Source organism: Cherax quadricarinatus, chromosome 75, assembly GCF_038502225.1.
Source record: "Cherax quadricarinatus isolate ZL_2023a chromosome 75, ASM3850222v1, whole genome shotgun sequence".
Lineage (NCBI taxonomy): Eukaryota > Metazoa > Arthropoda > Malacostraca > Decapoda > Parastacidae > Cherax > Cherax quadricarinatus.
In genome coordinates, this window is record NC_091366.1 from 18,800,858 (window position 1) to 18,823,769 (window position 22,912).

Below are 22,912 nucleotides of genomic sequence, written 5' to 3' on the forward strand. Positions count from 1 at the left end.
GAAGGCTTGCCAGGGAACATTTCGGGCTAAGTGCTGAGGAAGGCTTGCCAGGGAACATTTCGGGCTAAGTGCTGAGGAAGGCTTGCCAGGGAACATTTCGGGCTAAGTGCTGAGGAAGGCTTGCCAGGGAACATTTCGGGCTAAGTGCTGAGGAAGGCTTGCCAGGGAACATTTCGGGCTAAGTGCTGAGGAAGGCTTGCCAGGGAACATTTAACAGTCACTCCTTGCATTATAGTAAATTTGATGAACTTTCCATTGGCTATTTCTAAGATTGTCTAACTATGAATTTATGTTACTTGTATGTCAATAATCAGTTTCTTGTACTTAATATTGTTATGTTATTAATTTATTCCTCATTATCTGTTAAGATAAAGTTTAGTTCATTTTCACTTCAAGTTGGTTCTGTTATCTTTTGGTTTAATATAAACCTTTCAATCTCAGGAGTTCCCTGGTATGTGTCTGTTCAGATGTTCAACACTGGAGTGAAATTAATGACGGAACACTAATGAAAACTAGGAGTTCAAATGAACTAGGATATATAAACTAATTATTTCTGACAATGATTTTAAAAATAGATAATTAGTATACAGTACTAGATAATCTATTATGAGCAAAGGTGGAGTCCCAAGAGCAAGAGACTTAACTAGATGAGAAAACTACAGTGAGTACACAAGAATTGTCTGTCTTTCCCATCACTGATGAGCTGTTAGTGGTATTTGAGTTGTTCTTACCATCATTAATGAGCCGTGAGTGGTATGTGAATTTTTTCAGTAGTCAACAGTAGGACTGGAGTGATATTGCCTGTTGTCGGTGTTCAAACAGAGGAACTGGACGAGTGGATGTGATGTTCCTTGTGGTTATTGATCAAATGTGGTTGTTGTCTGTGGTCGACAGTTAGTAGAACTGGACGTGGTGTTGCCTGTGTTAAAGATAATTACTTAAATTATACTGGATAAATATTAACCCTTTCACTGGTGCTCATGTAGATCCATGTCAGAAGAATCAGTGTCACAGAAGTAGATCAACATTTTAATCACAGTTCTCTAAGATATGGTGTGAGCAGTAAATTGTGGCCTAGACATGAGAGAATGGATCAGTGCAGTAGGTGTGCAGTGTATAAAAATAATATTGTTCCTGGAGGAACAACTGGGTGCAACTAATCTCTGACCTGACTGGGTTAATATAGTAACTTTCAGGCATTTTCCAGGATGGTTTTCAGGGTTTTATTGGCTTTTTCTCAGACCATATTGAAAGACTAGAAGACAAACTATTGAGATGGAGATAAGTTTTGTCAGTTTAAGACTGAAAGTGGACTGAAGAAGGTCTAAATAGTGGAAATAACTTACTTTTTACGATTTTCCTGAAGAGCAGCAGTGAAGCCATCTTCAGTTTTTTGAAGAAGGAATCAAAACTGACAGCAAGTGTTATATAGGCTGAGAACATCATTACTGATCAGAGGAAAGGTTACTTTAGTGACGGAAATGGCTGCAGTGTTTATTCTGAAATGTTTTTAAGCTGGAATTTGTGAAATTTTGAGTAAAATATGCCAAATGTGCCAATTTCTGGGCACTATATGGGGTAGTGCTGATAGATAAATAAGAAGTTTATGCTTAATTGATAGAATGGAAAACTTACAAACAAAACAGTAAAGAATTTGGTCATAATGAGGCATTAAATTGATGAAAAGCAGACCCAGAAGTGATCAAAATCGTAGTTGCTTAATGTGCTTCCCAACCTTTATCATCATACCTGGATGATTTAGTAAGATATAAATAAAAGTAACAGCACAGTAAGTGGGTAATAACACAGTAACAGCACAGTATGTGGGTAATAACAGTAACAGCACAGTAAGTGGGTAATAACACAGTAACAGCACAGTAAGTGGGTAATAACACAGTAACAGCACAGTAAGTGGGTAATAACACAGTAACAGCACAGTAAGTGGGTAATAACACAGCAGCAGCACAGTAAATGGGTAATAACACAGTAACAGCACATTAAGTGGGTAATAACACAGTAGCAGCACAGAAAGTGAGTAATAACACAGAAGCAGCACAGTAAGTGGGTAATAACACAGTAACAGAACAGTAAGTGGGTAATAACACAGTAACAGCACAGTAAGTGGGTAATAACACAGTAACAGCAGAGTAAGTGGGTAATAACACAGTAACAGCACAGTAAGTGGGTAATAAAACAGTAACAGCACAGTAAGTGGGTAATAACACAGTAACAGCACAGTAAGCGGGTAATAGCACAGTAACAGCACAGTAAGTGGGTAATAATACAGTAACAGCACAGTAAGTGGGTAATAACACAGTAACAGCACAGTAAGTGGGTAATGGGTAATAAAACAGTAACAGCACAGTAAGTGGGTAATAACACAGTAACAGCACAATAAGCGGGTAATAGCACAGTAACAGCACAGTAAGTGGGTAATAATACAGTAACAGCACAGTAAGTGGGTAATAACACAGTAACAGCACAGTAAGTGGGTAATAACACAGTAACAGCACAGTAAGTGGGTAATAACACAGTAACAGCACAGTAAGTGGGTAATAACACAGTACAGCACAGTAAGTGGGTAATACCACAGTAACAACACAGTAAGTGGGTAATAATACAGTAACAGCACAGTAAGTGGGTAATAACACAGTAACAGCACAGTAAATGGGTAATAACACAGTAACAGCACAGTAAGTGGGAAATAACACAGTAACAGCACAGTAAGTTGGTAATAATACAGTAACAGCACAGTAAGTGGGTAATAACACAGTAACAGCACAGTAAGTGGGTAATAACACAGTAACAGCACAGTAAGTGAGTAATAACACAGTAACAGCACAGTAAGTGGGTAATAACACAGTAACAGCACAGTAAGTGGGTAATAACACAGTAACAGCACAGTAAGTGGGTAATACAACAGTAACAGCACAGTAAGTGGGTAATAATACAGTAACAGCACAGTAAGTGGGTAATAACACAGTAACAGCACAGTAAATGGGTAATAACACAGTAACAGCACAGTAAGTGGGAAATAACACAGTAACAGCACAGTAAGTTGGTAATAATACAGTAACAGCACAGTAAGTGGGTAATAACACAGAAACAGCACAGTAAGTGGGTAATAACACAGTAACAGCACAGTAAGTGAGTAATAACACAGTAACAGCACAGTAAGTGGGTAATAACACAGTAACAGCACAGTAAGTGGGTAATAACACAGTAACAGCACAGTAAGTGGGAAATAACACAGTAACAGCACAGTAAGTGAGTAATAACACAGTAACAGCACAGTAAGTGGGTAATAACACAGTAATTGCAAAGTAAGTGGGTAATAACACAGTAACAACACAGTAAGTGGGTAATAACACAGTAACAGCACAGTAAGTGAGTAATAACACAGTAACAGCACAGTAAGTGGGTAATAACAAAACAGCGCAGTAAGTGGGTAATAACAGAACAGCACAGTAAGTGGGTAATAACAGAACAGCACAGTAAGTGGGTAATAACAGAACAGCGCAGTAAGTGGGTAATAATAGAACAGTGCAGTAAGTGGGTAATAACACAGTAACAGCACAGTAAATGGGTAATAACACAGTAACAGCACAGTAAGTGGGAAATAACACAGTAACAGCACAGTAAGTTGGTAATAATACAGTAACAGCACAGTAAGTGGGTAATAACACAGTAACAGCACAGTAAGTGGGTAATAACACAGTAACAGCACAGTAAGTGAGTAATAACACAGTAACAGCACAGTAAGTGGGTAATAACACAGTAACAGCACAGTAAGTGGGTAATAACACAGTAACAGCACAGTAAGTGGGTAATAACACAGTAACAGCACAGTAAGTGAGTAATAACACAGTAACAGCACAGTAAGTGGGTAATAACACAGTAATAGCACAGTAAGTGGGTAATAACACAGTAACAACACAGTAAGTGGGTAATAACACAGTAACAGCACAGTAAGTGGGTAATAACACAGTAATAGCACAGTAAGTGGGTAATAACACAGTAACAGCACAGTAAGTGAGTAATAACACAGTAACAGCACAGTAAGTGGGTAATAACACAGTAACAGCACAGTAAGTGGGTAATAACACAGTAACAGCACATTAAGTGGGTAATAACACAGTAGCAGCACAGTAAGTGGGTAATAACACAGTAACAGCACAGTAAGTGGGTAATAACACAGTAGCAGCACAGTAAGTGGGTAATAACACAGTAACAGCACAGAAAGTGAGTAATAACACAGAAGCAGCACAGTAAGTGGGTAATAACACAGTAACAGCATAGTAAGTGGGTAATAACACAGTAACAGCACAGTAAGTGGGTAATAACACAGTAACAGCACAGTAAGTGGGTAATAACACAGTAACAGCACAGTAAGCGGGTAATAACACAGTAACAGCACAGTAAGTGGGTAATAATACAGTAACAGCACAGTAAGTGGGTAATAACACAGCAACAGCATAGTAAGTGGGTAATAACACAGTAACAGCACAGTAAGTGGGTAATAACACAGTAACAGCACAGTAAGTGGGTAATAACACAGTAACAGCACAGTAAGTGGGTAATAACACAGTAACAGCACAGTAAGTGGGTAATAACACAGTAACAGCACAGTAAGTGAGTAATAACACAGTAACAGCACAGTAAGTGGGTAATAACACAGTAACAGCACAGTAAGTGGGTAATAACACAGTAACAGCACAGTAAGTGGGTAATAACACAGTAACAGCACAGTAAGCAAGTAATATCACAGTAACAAAAAAAAACAGAAATAGCACAGTAAGTCAGACATAACAGGGTTTAACAAAACAGCACAGTAATAACACTGTATAACAGAAGAACAACAAGGTAATAACACTAACAGCAGAACAGCACAGTAATAACACAGTAAACTGAAGAACAACATAGTAATAACACTACGTAACATAAGAACAGCACAGTTGCAGCTGCAGAAAACAATATGAAGTTCAACGATGAGAAATTTCAATTACTCCAAAATGGTAAACACGAGGAAATTAAAACTTCATCAGAGTAAAAAACAAATTCCAGCTACAAAATAGAGCGAAAAACCAACGTCAAAGACCTGGGAGTGATCATGTCGGAGGATCTCACCTTCAAGGACCATAACATTGTATCAATCGCATCTGCTATTGGATGGATAATGAGAACCTTCAAAACTAATGATGCCAAGCACATGATGACACTCTTCAGGTCACTTGTTCTATCTAGGCTGGAATATTGCTGCACACTAACAGCACCTTTCAAGACAGGTGAAATTGCTGAACTAGAAAATGTACAGAGAACCTTCACGGTGCGCATAACGGAGATAAAACACCTCAATTACTGGGAGCGCTTGAGGTTCCTAAACCTGTATTCCCTGGAACGCAGGAGGGAGAGATACCTGGAGTTTACCTGGAGAGAGTTCCAGGGGTCAATGCCCCCGAAACCCGGTCTGTGACAAGGCCTCCTGGTGGATCAGAGCCTGATCAACCAGGTTGTTACTGCTGGCTGCACGAAATCCAACGTACGAGCCACAGCCCGGCTGGTCAGGTACCGACTTTAGGTGCTTGTCCAGTGCCAGCTTGAAGACTGCCAGGGGTCTGTTGGTAATCCCCCTTAAGATACATGATTATATACACCTGGAAAATCCTAGAGGGACTAGTACCGAACTTGCACACGAAAATCACTCACTACGAAAGCAAAGGACTTGGCAGACGATGCAACATCCCCCCAATGAAAAGCAGGGATGTCACTAGCACGTTAAGAGACCATACAATAAGTGTCAGGGGCCCAAGACTGTTCAACTGCCTCCCAGCATACATAAGGGGGATTACCAACAGACCCCTGGCAGTCTTCAAGCTGGCACTGGACAAGCACCTAAAGTCGGTTCCTGACCAGCCGGGCTGTGGCTCGTACGTTGGATTGCGTGCAGCCAGTAGTAACAGCCTGGTTGATAAGGCTCTGATCCACCAGAAGGCCTGGTCACAGACCGGGCCCCGGGGGCGTTGACCCCCAGAACTCTCTCCAGATAAACTACAGGTAATACACTATATAACAGCAGAACAGCAGAGTAATAACACTATAACAACAGAACAGCAGAGTAATAACACAGTATAACAGCAGAACAGCACAGTAATAACACAGTATAGCAGCAGAACAGCATAGTAATTACACTAACAGCAGAACAGCACAGTAATAACACTATAACAGAACAGCACAGTAATAACACAGTATAACAGCAGAACAGCACAGTAATAACACAGTATAGCAGCAGAACAGCATAGTAATTACACTATTTAACAGCAGAACAGCACAGTAATAACACAGTATAGCAGCAGAACAGCACAGTAATAACACAGTATAACAGCAGAACAGCATAGTAATTACACTATATAACAGCAGAACAGCACAGTAATAACACAGTATAGCAGCAGAACAGCACAGTAATAACACAGTATAACAGCAGAACAGCATAGTAATTACACTATATAACAGCAGAACAGCACAGTAATAACACAGTATAACAGCAGAACAGCACAGTAATAACACAGTATAACAAAAGAACAGCACAGAAATAACACAGTATAACAGCAGAACAGCATAGTAATTACACTATATAACAGCAGAACAGCACAGTAATAACACAGTATAACAACAGAACAGCACAGTAATAACACAGCATAACAGCAGAACAGCACAGTAATAACACAGTATACCATGAGAGCAGCACAGTAATAACACAGTATAACAGCAGAACAGCAAAGTAATAACACAGTATAACAAGAGAACAGCACAGTAATAACACAGTATAACAACAGAACAGCACAGTATAACACAGTATAACAACAGAACAGCACAGTGATAACACAGCATAACAGCAGAACAGCACAGTAATAACACAGTATACCAAGAGAGCAGCACAGTAATAACACAGTATAACAGCAGAACAGCACAGTATAACACAGTATAACAACAGAACAGCACAGTAATAACACAGCATAACAGCAGAACAGCACAGTAATAACACAGTATAACAAGAGAGCAGCACAGTAATAACACAGTATAACAGCAGAACAGCACAGTAATAACACAGTATAGCAGCAGAACAGCACAGTAATAACACAGTATAGCAGCAGAACAGCACAGTAATAACACAGTATAACAGCAGAACAGCACAGTAATAACACAGTATAACAGCAGAACAGCACAGTAATAACACAGTATAACAGCAGAACAGCACAGTAATAACACAGTATAACAGCAGAACAGCACAGTAATAACACAGTATAACAGCAGAACAGCACAGTAATAACACAGTATAGCAGCAGAACAGCACAGTAATAACACAGTATAACAGCAGAACAGCACAATAATAACACAGTATAACAGCAGAACAGCACAATAATAACACAATATAACAGCAGAGTAATAACAGTATATAATAAGGAAGAACACTTCTAACAATAACAGAAGTTATCAGTGTGGTTGTTTGTGTGTTTGTTGAACCTTCACTGAAACAAACAACCTGCAGCAGTTATTATGGTAATTAATAACTGTCACTATAACAAGCATCTGACAAACATTATACCACAACTACTATGATATCTAAGATTACCTTTAATTATACACGTTGTTAAAGTTACCTTGTGTTATAGAGGTTGTTAAAGTTACCTTGTGTTATAGAGGTTGTTAAAGTTACCTTGTGTTATAGAGGTTGTTAAAGTTACCTTGTGTTATAGAGGTTGTTAAAGTTACCTTGTGTTATAGGGGTTGTTAAAGTTACCTTGTGTTATAGAGGTTGTTAAAGTTACCTTGTGTTATAGAGGTTGTTAAAGTTACCTTGTGTTATAGAGGTTGTTAAAGTTACCTTGTGTTATAGAGGTTGTTAAAGTTACCTTGTGTTATAGAGGTTGTTAAAGTTACCTTGTGTTATAGAGGTTGTTAAAGTTACCTTGTGTTATAGAGGTTGTTAAAGTTACCTTGTGTTATAGAGGTTGTTAAAGTTACCTTGTGTTATAGAGGTTGTTAAAGTTACCTTGTGTTATAGAGGTTGTTAAAGTTACCTTGTGTTATAGAGGTTGTTAAAGTTACCTTGTGTTATAGAGGTTGTTAAAGTTACCTTGTGTTATAGAGGTTGTTAAAGTTACCTTGTATTATAGAGGTTGTTAAAGTTACCTTGTATTATAGAGGTTGTTAAAGTTACCTTGTATTATAGAGGTTGTTAAAGTTACCTTGTGTTATAGAGGTTGTTAAAGTTACCTTGTATTATAGAGGTTGTTAAAGTTACCTTGTATTATAGAGGTTGTTAAAGTTACCTTGTGTTATAGTGGTTGTTAAAGTTACCTTGTGTTATGGAGGTTGTTAAAGTTACCTTGTGTTATAGAGGTTGTTAAAGTTACCTTGTGTTATAGAGGATGTTAAAGTTACCTTGTGTTATGGAGGTTGTTAAAGTTAATTGTATTAGAGAGGTCGTTAAAGTTACCTTGTATTATAGAGGTTGTTAAAGTTACCTTGTATTATAGAGGTTGTTAAAGTTACCTTGTATTATAGAGGTTGTTAAAGTTACCTTGTATTATAGAGGTTGTTAAAGTTACCTTGTGTTATAGTGGTTGTTAAAGTTACCTTGTGTTATGGAGGTTGTTAAAGTTACCTTGTGTTATGGAGGTTGTTAAAGTTACCTTGTGTTATGGAGGTTGTTAAAGTTACCTTGTATTATGGAGGTTGTTAAAGTTACCTTGTATTATGGAGGTTGTTAAAGTTACCTTGTGTTATGGAGGTTGTTAAAGTTTCCTTGTATTATAGAGGTTGTTAAAGTTACCTTGTATTATGGAGGTTGTTAAAGTTACCTTGTGTTATAGAGGTTGTTAAAGTTACCTTGTGTTATAGAGATTGTTAAAGTTACCTTGTATTATGGAGGTTGTTAAAGTTACCTTGTGTTATGGAGGTTGTTAAAGTTACCTTGTATTATAGAGGTTGTTAAAGTTACCTTGTGTTATGGAGGTTGTTAAAGTTACCTTGTGTTATAGAGATTGTTAAAGTTACCTTGTGTTATAGAGATTGTTAAAGTTACTTTGTGTTATAGAGGTTGTTAAAGTTACCTTGTGTTATAGAAGTTGTTAAAGTTACTTTGTGTTATAGAGATTGTTAAAGTTACCTTGTGTTATAGAGATTGTTAAAGTTACTTTGTGTTATAGAGGTTGTTAAAGTTACCTTGTGTTATAGAAGTTGTTAAAGTTACTTTGTGTTATAGAGATTGTTAAAGTTACCTTGTGTTATAGAAGTTGGTAAAGTTACTTTGTGTTATAGAGATTGTTAAAGTTACTTTGTGTTATAGAGGTTGTTAAAGTTACCTTGTATTATGGAGGTTGTTAAAGTTACCTTGTGTTATAGAGGTTGTTAAAGTTACCTTGTGTTATAGAAGTTGTTAAAGTTACTTTGTGTTATAGAGATTGTTAAAGTTACTTTGTGTTATAGAGGTTGTTAAAGTTACCTTGTATTATGGAGGTTGTTAAAGTTACCTTGTGTTATAGAAGTTGTTAAAGTTACTTTGTGTTATAGAGATTGTTAAAGTTACTTTGTGTTATAGAGGTTGTTAAAGTTACTTTGGGTTATATAGGTTGTTAAAGTTACGTTGTGTTATAGAGGTTGTTAAAGTTACCTTGTGTTATAGAGATTGTTAAAGTTACCTTGTATTATAGAGGTTGTTAAAGTTACTTTGGGTTATAGAGGCTGTTAAAGTTACCTTGTATTATAGAGGTTGTTAAAGTTACGTTGTGTTATAGAGGTTGTTAAAGTTACCTTGTGTTATAAAGGTTAAAGTTACCTTGTATTATAGAGGTTGTTAAAGTTACCTTGTGTTATAGAAGTTGTTAAAGTTACCTTGTGTTATAGAGGTTGTTAAAGTTACTTTGTGTTGTGAAGGTTGTTAAAGTTACCTTGTGTTAAAAAGGTTGTTAAATCGGAAAGGTAACAAAGGTACCACCTTGACTTTGTTATTGTTGTTAAGAGTGAGTGACAACTTACTTGTAAATATAAACAGAAACTGTGAGTTCTCAAATATAGCAGGTGGACTGTCCCTCACTAAGCTCCAGTAACAGCGGGACACCAATGCAGCAGGTAGACTGTCCCTCACTAAGCTCCAGTAACAGCGGGACACCAATATAGCAGGTCGACTGTCCCTCACTAAGCTCCTGTAACAGCGGGACACCAATATAGCAGGGGGACTGTCCCTCACTAAGCTCCAGTAACAGCGGGACACCAATATAGCAGGTCGACTGTCCCTCACTAAGCTCCTGTAACAGCGGGACACCAATATAGCAGGTGGACTGTCCCTCACTAAGCTCCAGTAACAGCGGGACACCAATACTTCACCTCGGGTTAGTAACCAACTTCCCTCTGTTAAACATCCGCAAAGTAGAAAAATGGAGCTGGCTAAAGTTGAGCCGTTAGATAAGATTAGAGATAAGATACCACTGCAGTAACGTGCCTGGCTGGCACAACAAGATTAGGACAGCCATCCCAGAGAACAAGAGAAATTTGTTACTGATGAATATTGGTACAGAAATCATAAACTGTCACCTCGTACTTGTGTGTTAGTCGACAGGTGTGAGTCGCATCATGGGCACAAATTAACCTAAATTGCCAGAAATGCTCAACACAACAAGGGATTTTCTATATAGTATGTCACTGATATCAGCTATAGTCTGTGTAAGTTGTATCATTATGGAAAATTTTATATGGGTTACCTGCATGTACCTCAACATGACATTCATACAAGTAATCTCATTGGGAGAAACAACCATATATTGTTTACCGTAGTCACCCCGTGTAGACATGTGAGAAAACTTAGCCACCCCTTGTCACTGCAGGTGGCTCCTTTGACCTCACAATCTTGCCCATATCTATCCAAGACCAATATGAAGTGGATAACACCCACAAGTACGGCGCTACTAATTAATTGTGGTCTGTATAGATTATATTGGTTTGACTGAAGGAAAGGGGGGAGTAGGTTACACACATATATATCCATCAAGGAAAAACACTTATATACTGTAATACCACCACTTACCAGATTTTCTCTGTTGGTCACTTGATGTAGCTGGATCACCCACAGCCTATCAAATTACAACATACCTAACTGGCCAGTATTAGTTTATTATAACTAGAAAGGTTACTTAACTGTGGGTGGTTGATGCTTGTGACCTGCCTGAACCTCAGAAATTCCTGTTTTCAAGGGGGTGTGTATCCCCTAGTATAACTATGCAGAAAGTGACACTAGCTTCTAAGCCTGATGAAGTGATGCCGGTACGTACTGGTCATGGGCCGCCCGTCTGCACAAAGGCCCACAGCTCAACTCACTCGCAATTTCCCCCAGAAACTGGCTAGAATACTGAGAAAGAAAGGGAGATCTTGTCCTACTGTATGGGCCTGACAGAGGTCATCAACGGTACTTCGAGATGCCTCCACCATATTTCTCCAGGTCTAGTATGTGAAGACACGTGGGGGTACCACCTGCTGCTCAAGGCATATGTTGATCCAATAGTGTCTGGTCTTAGAAGGAGTCACTCAGTCTCAAAACCCCGTGCCCCCAGTATTCAAACTTGGGCTGCCACTTTACCCTGGCTAATATAACCTAGTGTTTGCCTACATTAACGGCATATTACTCCCACGTTAAGGTCTTAGGTCTTCATTATTATTATCTACAGTTGCCTCAATAGTCCTAATATTACTTCACTAACAGTATAAACTACCTACCTCTTCCTCGAAGGGTAAATCTATCAATTAAATGTACCTTCCAACCACCTTTACCAACCTGGGTGTGTGTGTCTGTTTTGGGTGGGTGTAAAGGCCACCCAACCCAGCCGTTCAATCCGTGACATGTTGGGATCTTCGTACCATGTATCTGTCCTGTGGAACTTTAGGAGTGAATAAATTTCCACAATGTTCCTTATTTCCTCCATTCAACATCTTTCGAAGTCTTGCTAGGCTGATATGATGCAACTTCAGCAAGAAGCTATTTCCAATTTGTTTTGTTCCAATACAGGAGGCAGTACTCATTTAAACTCTCCGTGGATATTGGAAATAGGACGCCAGGTTACCAGGCGTCCACATTGGAATTTCAATATGGTGAACTCTTCATTTCACCTAATATCACTTTGACTTGCCTCGATTTAGGAGCCGTGACTCCATAAACTCCGTGTCACTCGCACATTTCCATGTGTTCACTCAGAGAATGGCTACTCATTTCACTTCACACATTTTCTTAACTTAGTGTTATTATCACCGATTGCATTACAATTCATAAGACGATTTAACGCCTCATGAATTTTACACACGTTAGAGGTCGACACATTAAGATTTGAGACCAGTGAGTGATTAAATCACGGGTATTTTACCCTGAACACTCCATGGCGTCACGCCATCTCCCCCTTGGAGTCTACCATTATTCACTAATTTTACCACTTTATTACTGTGGTCCCGTAAATCACGTTCCCTCACTCTTCACCAAGAACAGTTACGACACTTCCTATTATGAAGTGAGGCCTATATTAATCCTTAGGCCGCCGTGGATGCCAATTTCCTGGTCCCATTTTTTCCCAGCCTCTTAACTCCATTCAAAACACTCCGGCCACCCGATGCCCCGTCTCCACCTCCCCTCCGCCCATCAGCGCAGGCGCAGAGGTTCCCTGTTGGTTCTCTTCTTTAAAATACAATTTAGATCAACAGTAATTCATTAATCATGTATATTTACATTATAAAAATATACAGTATAATTTTGGGAAATTATTTTCCACAATTATTATTACTCTTTTTTAAATTATTACTATATTCTCCTTGGTATTTTTAGGGGTTGAAAGAGCCACGTACAGCTTACGATGTATATGAGAACTCTGGCGTCCCCATGTACGGAACTGAAACATATTTTGTCAGGAGCCAGATACATCTATTGTAGGATTGTGCATGATGTGTCAGGAGCCAGATACATCTACTGTAGGATTGTGCATGCCTGTGTCTGGAGCCAGACACATCTATTGTAGGATTGTACATGCCTGTGTCAGGAGCCAGATACATCTATGGTAGGATTGTGCATGTGTGCGTCAGGAGCCAGATACAGCTATGGCAGGATTGTGCTTGCTAGTGTCAGGAGTGGATGATGTCCTGGCTGACAGTAACTGTATGACTGGAGGTGCTGGCCAGGTACTCAGGAACTGTAAGGCTGGAAGTGCTGTCCCAGTAGACAGTAACTGAATGCGTGAGGGAATGCATATTAATGACCTCGAGGGAGACAGGAGCTGTAGTGGGGAAACAAGTGTAGTCAAGGACAAGATAAAACCAATATTACAAACTAGTAATACAACAGGAGATAGCAAACAAGGGGACTCGACTAGCAATAGTGAGGATATATTACCAGAAACAACTGGTGAGAGCTCCATTGTTAGTGCTAGTGAGGATAGGAATGAGACAGGAAAACATGCACTAACAGGGAATACAGTCACAACAATCCAAAGCAAACAGAAACCAAGCCTGTGCAACGTTATGCACTTGGTATCTGCAGGCATGGGATATCTGGAAAAACAGATGGGACGTGTAACTTCGACCACCCTAGAAAATGCCGTGCCCATATGACAACAGGAAAATGCAAACTCTCTTCCTGTAAGCTTTTTCACCCTGAAATGTGTCCCTCTTCAGTACAGGAAAGACAGTGCTATAACTTATGTTGCCAGGCATACCATCTAAAGGGGACAAAAAGAAACAAAACATCCAGACCATGGGGAAACCTGGGTAGCCACAGCCACTCAAGAGGGAGAGGTTTTTTAGTGCCAGGAAGGAAAAAAAACTGGCAGGAAATGGCAGAAATCGTACACCAAATCCAGTCATCCAAACCAACAGATACAGATATTAGTGTCGGAAAAAAAAGTCCCTCCCCCAGTACCACCAATCCGATGACGTTCTTCTTTGCAAATATACAGGGTCTAAAGCCAGCAACGAACAACAAAATACCTGTAATAAAGTTGGTAGAATTACCGAAAATATGTAAATTAAAAAGACACAAGTGCAACTAATGTGACATTTTATTGTGGCAACGTCTCGCTCGCCAGGAGCTTTATCAAGCCATTACAAACAATACATGGACACAGAGGATATATACAGGCTCAGAGTGAGGTGCAATACTAGTGGTGGTAGTAGTAGTAGTAGTAGTAGTAGTATTAGTAGTAGTAGTAGTGGTAGTAGTAGTAGTAGTAGATACAAAAGTTGTTGTAGTAGTAGTGATACAATATGGTAGAGCAATTAATTCGTACATGAGTAAAAGGATATAAAAGCTATTACTTGGGTAACATAAAAATAGGTTGGACAAATATAGACTGGATAGAGGCAGCCTGTTTCAGTGTTCACTCTCTGTAATGTGTTTTGTGTAGTATAACAGGAGAGACTATGTTATGGCAGTGTTTACTGTTTCCAGGAGGATTCTTGCTAAAACTTCAGAGATAGTGAAGCTGCCGTTGTTTCGTTTGATTGTATTCGAAACAGCGATCAGTGCTGATTCGAGGCACTTGCGTCTGCGGAAATTAGTTTCTTTGATCACTAATTGGGTGTCCCTGAATTTCATGAGATGACTGGTGAAATTTCGGTGTTGTACACAGGCGTTGTTCAAGTTATCGCTCCTACATGCGTAAATGTGTTCATTAAGGCTGGTGTCGAGGTTTCTTGCTGTTTCACCTACGTAAATCTTGTCACACCCTCCACAGGGTATAGTGTAAACTCCTGCGTTGACTGGTTCGTGGTGCTTTGATTTTGTCCTGGTTAGATCCTTTATTGAAGTGCTAGAAGCGATGGCCACTCTGGTCTTAGCTTGTGAAAGTACTTTAGAAACGTTCAGTGAAACCTGGCTTTTGGGAAGAATTATAACTTTGTTGGGAGTGGTGTTGGTGCGTGGAGAATTAAGGATCTGAAGAGCTCTTTTCTTGCAGACTTTGATGAAAAAGGAAGGAAAATGTAACTCAGTGAATGTTTGGTGAATGTATGTACATTCCTCGTCAAGAAACTCAGGACAACAAATTCGGTATGATGATGCCTCTTTGGTCTTGGTATCTTGACTGGAATAGAAGTGTGTGAGATCATTTTTATTGGTAGGTTTCCGATAAACTTGAAATCTTAGGTTGCTGTCTACTTTGTGAATGAGGACGTCGAGGAAAGGTAGCTTGTCATTGGACTCTTCTTCTAGTGTAAACTGGATCGCCGGTTCAACTGCGTTGAGCCTTGCCTGAAGATTCCGTACATCAAAACGTTTGGGAGTTATTACGAGGACGTCGACCACGTAACGTAACCAAGTGACGCTTGAAGGGACGTTGTTTGCGAAGTGTTCGGACTCTAGGTGTTCCATGTATAAGTAGGCTAGGACGGCACTGATGGGGGACCCCATTCCCATGCCGTAGGTTTGTTTGTAGAGCTTGTTATTGTAAGAAAAACAGTTGAAATTAACACAAAGTTCAATCAAGTCAACAAAATCTCCGGGAGGTAGAGGAAGATTAAGGTCCTGATTGACTTTACGTCGTAGAACCTCGATGGCTTTTGCGGTAGGTACCTTTTGTGAAGAGGGAAGTCACGTCCAAACTGCTTAATTTCTTGTTACGGATGGAGAGGTTACGGATGCGGTTGAGAAGGTCGCCTGAGTGTTTAAGATGAGCGGGGCTGATGGTCCCCAGAAGGCAGGAAAGATGTTTGGCAATAACTCCGGCTAGTTTGTGTGGAGAACTGCCTATTCCTGACGTGATTTGTCTGAGAGGAATATTGTGTTTATGGGTCTTGGGTAAACCATACATGTGTGCTGGTTTAGGGTTGTAATAAAGTTGGTAGAATTACCGACAATATGTAAAGTAAAAGGACACAAGTGCAACTAATGTGACATTTATTGTAGCAACGTTTCGCTCTCCAGGAGCTTTATCAAGCCATTACAAACAATACATGGATACAGAGGGTATATAAAAGGCTCAGAGTGAGGTGCAATACTAGTGAGGTAACATTTCGATGTTCACTAGTGGTAGTAGTAGTAGTAGTAGTAGTGACAAAAGTAATACAATATGATAGAGCAATTGATTCGTACAAGAGTAAAAGGATATAAAAGCTATTACTTGGGTAACATAAAAATAGGTTGGACAAATATAGATTGGAAAGAGGCAGCTTGTTTCAGTGTTCACTCTCTGTAATGTGCTTTGTGTAGTATAACAGGAGAGACTATGTGATGGCAGGGTTTACTGTTTTCAGGAGGATTCTTGCTAAGACTTCGGAGATGATGAAGCTGCCGTTGTTTTGTTTAATTGTATTCGAAACAGCGATCAGTGCTGATTCGAGGCACTTGCGTCTGCGGAAATTAGTTTCTTTGATCACTAATTGGGCGTCTCTGAATTTCATGAGATGATTGGTGGAATTTCGGTGTTGTACACAGGCGTTGTTCAAGTTATCGTTCCTACATGCGTAAATGTGTTCATTGAGGCGGGTGTCGAGGTTTCTTGCTGTTTCACCTACGTAAATTTTGTCACAGCCTCCACAGGGTATAGTGTAAACTCCTGCATTGACTGGTTCGTGGTGCTTGGATTGTGTCCTGGTTAGATCCTTTATTGAAGTGCTAGAAGCGATGGCGACTCTGGTGTTAGCTTGTGAAAGTACTTTTGAGACGTTCAGTGCAACTTGGCTGTTGGGAAGAATTATAACTTTGTTGGGAGTTGTGTTGATGCGTGGAGAATTAATGATCTGAAGAGCTCTTTTCTTGCAGTCTTTGATGAAAAAAGGAGGAAAATGTAACTCAGTGAATGTTTGGTGAATATATGTACATTCCTCGTCAAGAAACTCAGGACTGCAAATTCGGTATGCTCTTAGGAAAAACCCGATGATGATGCCTCTTTTGGTCTTGGTATCTTGACTGGAATAGAAGTGTGTGAGATCATTTTTATTGGTGGGTTTCCGATAAACTTGAACTTGTGGTCTACTTTGTGAATGAGGACGTCGAGGAAAGATAGCTTGTCGTTGGACTCTTCTTCTAGTGTAAACTGGATCGCCGGTTCAACTGCGTTGAGCCTTGCCTGAAGATCCCGTACATCAAAACGTTTTGGAGTTATTACGAGGACATCGTCCACGTAACGTAACCAAGTGACGCTTGAAGGGATGATGTTGGCGAAGTGTTCGGAGTCTAGGTGTTCCATGTATAAGATGGCTAGGACGGCACTGATGGGGGACCACATTCCCATGCCGTAGGTTTGTTTGTAGAGCTTGTTCTTGAAAGAAAAACAGTTGAAATTAACACAGAGTTCAATCAAGTCAACAAAATCTCCGGGAGGTAGAGGAAGATTAAGGTCCTGATTGACTTTGCGTCGGAGAACCTCGATGGCTTTTGCGGTAGGTACTTGTGGCGAGGTTCTTAAGGGCAGTGATGTATCGTCTTCTTCTAATCTTCCTAGACGATACATCACTGCCCTTAAGAACCTCGCCAACGACCCCAACATTATCGTCACCACCGCCGACAAAGGAGGTGGAGTCGTCATACTCAACACCAGTGACTACAACACTAAAATGATGGACCTTTTGAATGATCAATCTACATACGAACCCATCAGCACTCAACAGTGGGAGACGCTCACCAAAGATTTTCTATACAAAACCAGACAAATACTCAAACGCACTAGAGAAGGGAAGAAACTTCTGTACTTGTTACCAAGCAACCCTAAACCAGCACACATGTATGGTTTACCCAAGACCCATAAACACAATATTCCTCTCAGACCAATCACGTCAGGAATAGGCAGTGCTCCACACAAACTAGCCGGAGTTCTTGCCAAACATCTTTCCTGCCTTCTGGGGACCATCAGCCCCGCTCATCTTAAACACTCAGGCGACATTCTCAACCGCATCCGTAACCTCTCCATCTGTAACAAGAAACTAAGCAGTTTGGATGTGACTTCCCTCTTCACAAAAGTACCTACCAAAAAAGCCATCGAGGTTCTCCGACGCAAAGTCAATCAGGACCTTAATCTTCCTCTACCTCCCGGAGATTTTGTTGACTTGATTGAACTCTGTGTTAATTTCAACTGCTTTTCTTTCAAGAACAAGCTCTACAAACAAACCTACGGCATGGGAATGGGGTCCCCCATAAGTGCCGTCCTAGCCAACTTATACATGGAACACCTAGAGTCCGAACACTTCGCCAACATCATCCCTTCAAGCGTCACTTGGTTACGTTACGTGGACGATGTCCTCGTAATAACTCCAAAACGTTTTGATGTACGGGATCTTCAGGCAAGGCTCAACGCAGTTGAACCGGCGATCCAGTTTACACTAGAAGAAGAGTCCAACGACAAGCTACCTTTCCTCGACGTCCTCATTCACAAAGTAGACAACAAGTTCAAGTTTATCGGAAACCCACAAATAAAAATGATCTCACACACTTCTATTCCAGTCAAGATACCAAGACCAAAAGAGGCATCATACCGAATTTGCAGTCCTGAGTTTCTTGACGAGGAATGTACATATATTCACCAAACATTCACTGAGTTACATTTTCCTCCTTTTTTCATCAAAGACTGCAAGAAAAGAGCTCTTCAGATCATTAATTCTCCACGCATCAACACAACTCCCAACAAAGTTATAATTCTTCCCAACAGCCAAGTTGCACTGAACGTCTCAAAAGTAATTTCACAAGCTAACACCAGAGTCGCCATCGCTTCTAGCACTTCAATAAAGGATCTAACCAGGACACAATCCAAGCACCACGAACCAGTCAATGCAGGAGTTTACACTATACCCTGTGGAGGCTGTGACAAAATTTACGTAGGTGAAACAGCAAGAAACCTCGACACCCGCCTCAATGAACACATTTACGCATGTAGGAACGATAACTTGAACAACGCCTGTGTACAACACCGAAATTCCACCAATCATTTCATGAAATTCAGAGACGCCCAATTAGTGATCAAAGAAACTAATTTCCGCAGACGCAAGTGCCTCGAATCAGCACTGATCGCTGTTTCGAATACAATTAAACAAAACAACGGCAGCTTCACCATCTCCGAAGTCTTAGCAAGAATCCTCCTGAAAACAGTAAACCCTGCCATCACATAGTCTCTCCTGTTATACTACACAAAGCACATTACAGAGAGTGAACACTGAAACAAGCTGCCTCTTTCCAATCTATATTTGTCCAACCTATTTTTATGTTACCCAAGTAATAGCTTTTATATCCTTTTACTCTTGTACGAATCAATTGCTCTATCATATTGTATTACTTTTGTCACTACTACTACTACTACTACTACCACTAGTGAACATCGAAATGTTACCTCACTAGTATTGCACCTCACTCTGAGCCTTTTATATACCCTCTGTATCCATGTATTGTTTGTAATGGCTTGATAAAGCTCCTGGAGAGCGAAACGTTGCTACAATAAATGTCACATTAGTTGCACTTGTGTCCTTTTACTGGTTTAGGGTTGCTTGGTAACAGGTACAGAAGTTTCTTCCCTTCTCTAGTGCGTTTTTAGTATTTGTCTGGTTTTGTATAGAAAATCTTTGGTGAGCGTCTCCCACTGTTGAGTGCTGATGGGTTCGTATGTAGACTGATCACTCAAAAGGTCCATCATTTTAGTGTTGTAGTCACTGGTGTTGAGTATGACGACTCCACCTCCTTCGCCCTTAAGGACCCCCAACATTATCGTCACCACCGCCGACAAAGGAGGTGGAGTCGTCATACTCAACACCAGTGACTACAACACTAAAATGATGGACCTTTTGAGTGATCAATCTACAAAATCAAAGCACCACGAACCAGTCAACGCAGGAGTTTACACTATACTGGTATCTAGTGATACCAGTGAATAGCAGAATACAGTGTTGTAGTAGCAACTAACCAGTATTATAATGGTACTTAGTGGAGTGGAGTGACTTTCATTAGTTTCTTTTTTCTTGAAATACCTGACGTATACTGTGAATTTCATATAACCTGTAGTTACCAGCGGTCGCAATATACACAACGAGAAGCAATTATTACTACAGAAAAAGCGTCCTTCCTCCAAAAGTTCCACCAGTCAACTATAGTGATAATATAGCATTTATTGTGGTGGAGACGAAAAAAAAAAAAAAAAAAAAAAAATAGAAAAGCTAGATACAGCGATTGATAAACAAGGGTTGAGGTCGACCGTTCGTCATTGTAGGAGCTGCCATCAATCACCGGTTTCTTCAACACGCAAGTTATACTTTTGTATCAATCAAATCACATATTACTCGGGTAGATAATTTCCAGCAGATCCTTCATGTGTTAGCCCAAATCACCGACCAGTATGTTTTAAATAAGTGACCCACTGATCAGATCAGATCGACTGGTCCGAACCCTTGACTGGTCTGAACCCTTGACTGGTTTCAAAAGGTTTCGTTGGACAATAAAGCAGACTGTAAACGGATGGGGTTGTAGGCACCCTTATAAACACAAACATTAAATATATATCAGGAACGTGCACGGTAAGCTGTCCAATATACAAAAACAGTTAGAAACAGAAATACAAATAGCTAGAGCTTCATTTAAGGAGCTTATTAATAGAATATTCAAGAGGTTGCTAGTAGAATTGCAGTAAATCAACCATTCAAATCATTATGAAGCTGTGTGTAGTCTGTGGTCAGTCAAACAAACGGACTTCCACATGGATAAATTGTCATTTTTGTGGAAATTGGTGTCACGCCCCTTGTGCAGATATCCAAGAACTAGCTACAAGCAGTATTAAAACAGGGAAATGTTTTTGGGTATGCCCAAATGAGATAAATCTGTGGACTAAAATCACAAGGGTATTAAAAGAGGACAACATCAAAGCTGCTTTCATAGAAAACCTGGAAGCTTTCTACAACAGATGGGAACATAAAAAGTCTGGGCTGAATGGTACTGCCCTTGATAATGGCCATGTAGTCAGAAACTGTAAGGCTGGAGGTGAAGTCCTGGTAGTCAGTAAATGTGGGGCTGATAGTGCTGTCCTGGGAGACAGTAATGGTGAAGCTGGAGGTGCTGTCCTGGGAGACAGTAATGGTGAAGCTGGAGGTGCTGTCCTGGGAGACAGTAATGGTGAAGCTGGAGATGCTGTCCTGGGAGACAGTAATGGTGAAGCTGGAGATTTTGTCCAGGTAGTCGGGAATTCTACACAGGAAGGAATACATATAAATGTCCTCATAGGGGACAGGAGACATAGTAGGGAAACAAGTGTAGTCAAAGATAAGATAAAACCAATATTGCAAACTAGAAATACCGCAGGAAATAGCAAACAAGAGGACTCCACTAGCAACAGTGAGGATATATTACCAAAAACAACTGGTGGGAGCTCCATTGTTGGTGCTAGGGAGGATAGAAGTAAGACAGGGAAACATGCACCAACAGGGAATACAGTCACAGAAACCCAAGGCAAACGGAAACCAATCCTGTGCACATACTATGCACTTGGTATCTGCTGGCATGGGAAATCTGGAAAAACAGATGGGACGTGCAACTATGACCACCCTAGAAAATGCCATGCCCATATGACAACAGGAAAATGCAAACTCCCTTCCTGTAAGCTTTTTCACCCTGAACTGTGTACCTCTTCAGTACAGGAAAGACTGTGCTGTAACTTAAATTGTCAGGCATACCATCTAATGGGGACAAAAAGATACAAAACATCCAGGCCATGGGAAAACCTGGGTAGCCACAGCCACTCAAGAGGGAGAGGTTTTTTAGTGCCAGGAAGGAAAAAAAACTGGCAGGAAATGGCAGAAATCGTACACCAAATCCAGTCATTCCTGGAGTGGAACCACAGTCGATGGCCTCCACTCCAAACCAACAGATACAGATACTAATGCCGGAAAAAAAATCCCCCCCCCCAGTACCAACAATACCACCAGTCCGATAACATTCTTCTTTGCAAATATACAGGGTCTAAAGCCAGCAACAAACAACAAAATACCTTTCATCCGTGGACTGCTTGCAGAGGCAAAGGCAATGTTCGCGGCTTTCACTGAGACCCACATAAAGGATCACTTGGACAACGAAATATGGATCCCAGGTTACAACCTATACAGATGTGACAGAGTGAACAGGCAAAAGGGGGGGGGGGGGTTGGCCTGTACATTGCAGAGTCACTTGTTTGCACAGAACTGCTTAATGCCTCAAATGATGTAGTGGAAGTTTTAGCAGTAAAGGTCGAGAACCAAAACCTAGTCATTGTGGTAGTCTACAAGCCTCCAGATGCAACATCCCAGCAATTCCAGGAACAGCTGTTAAAAATTGACCACTGTCTGGAAAATCTTCCAGCTCCTGCACCCAACATCTTGCTCCTGGGGGATTTCAACTTAAGGCACCTAAAATGGAGGAATATAGCAAATAATATTGTTGCAGTAATAACACCAGGAGGCAGCTCTGATGAAAACTCACACTCACACGAGCTTTAAAAATCTCTGCACAAAATTCAATTTAAACCAGCAAATAATAGAGCCTACTAGACTGGAGAATACACTAGACCTCATCTTCACTAACAATGATGATCTGATAAGAAATGTCACCATATCAAAAACAATATACTCAGATCACAACATAATTGAGGTTCAGACATGTATGCGTGGAGCCCCAGACCGACATAATGAGACTAGTCACGAGGGAGCATTCACCAAATTCAACTTCAATAACAAAAACATAAAGTGGGACCAAGTAAACCAAGTCCTAACCGATCTAAGCTGGGAAGATATACTAAGCAACACAGACCCCAACTTATGCCTAGAACAGATTAACTCGGTGGCACTCGATGTATGCACAAGGCTTATTCCTCTAAGAAAAAGGAGGAGTAGATGTAAAATAGAAAGAGACAGGCGCTCCCTTTACAGGCGACGGAAAAGAATAACA

The 22,912-nt window shown here is 40.3% G+C and overlaps 1 protein-coding gene across 2 annotated transcripts in view; it reads right to left on the bottom strand.

Moving 5' to 3' along the window:
• The window catches only part of LOC128691938 (uncharacterized), a 181,929-nt gene extending 171,512 nt beyond the window's left edge, over positions 1 to 10,417 (bottom strand). The window contains exons 1-2 of one of the 2 annotated variants that reach the window (XM_070101081.1): positions 10,039 to 10,417; positions 732 to 919 (exon numbers count right to left, since the gene is read on the bottom strand). In XM_070101081.1, coding sequence (XP_069957182.1) covers positions 732 to 737 — 6 coding nt within the window. In that variant the 5' untranslated portion in view covers positions 738 to 919; positions 10,039 to 10,417. Of the gene's footprint in view, positions 1 to 731; positions 920 to 1,346; positions 1,467 to 10,038 lie in introns of those variants that run through there. The other variant, XM_070101082.1, reaches the window with a different exon arrangement.
• Positions 10,418 to 22,912: the final 12,495 nt, after the last annotated feature.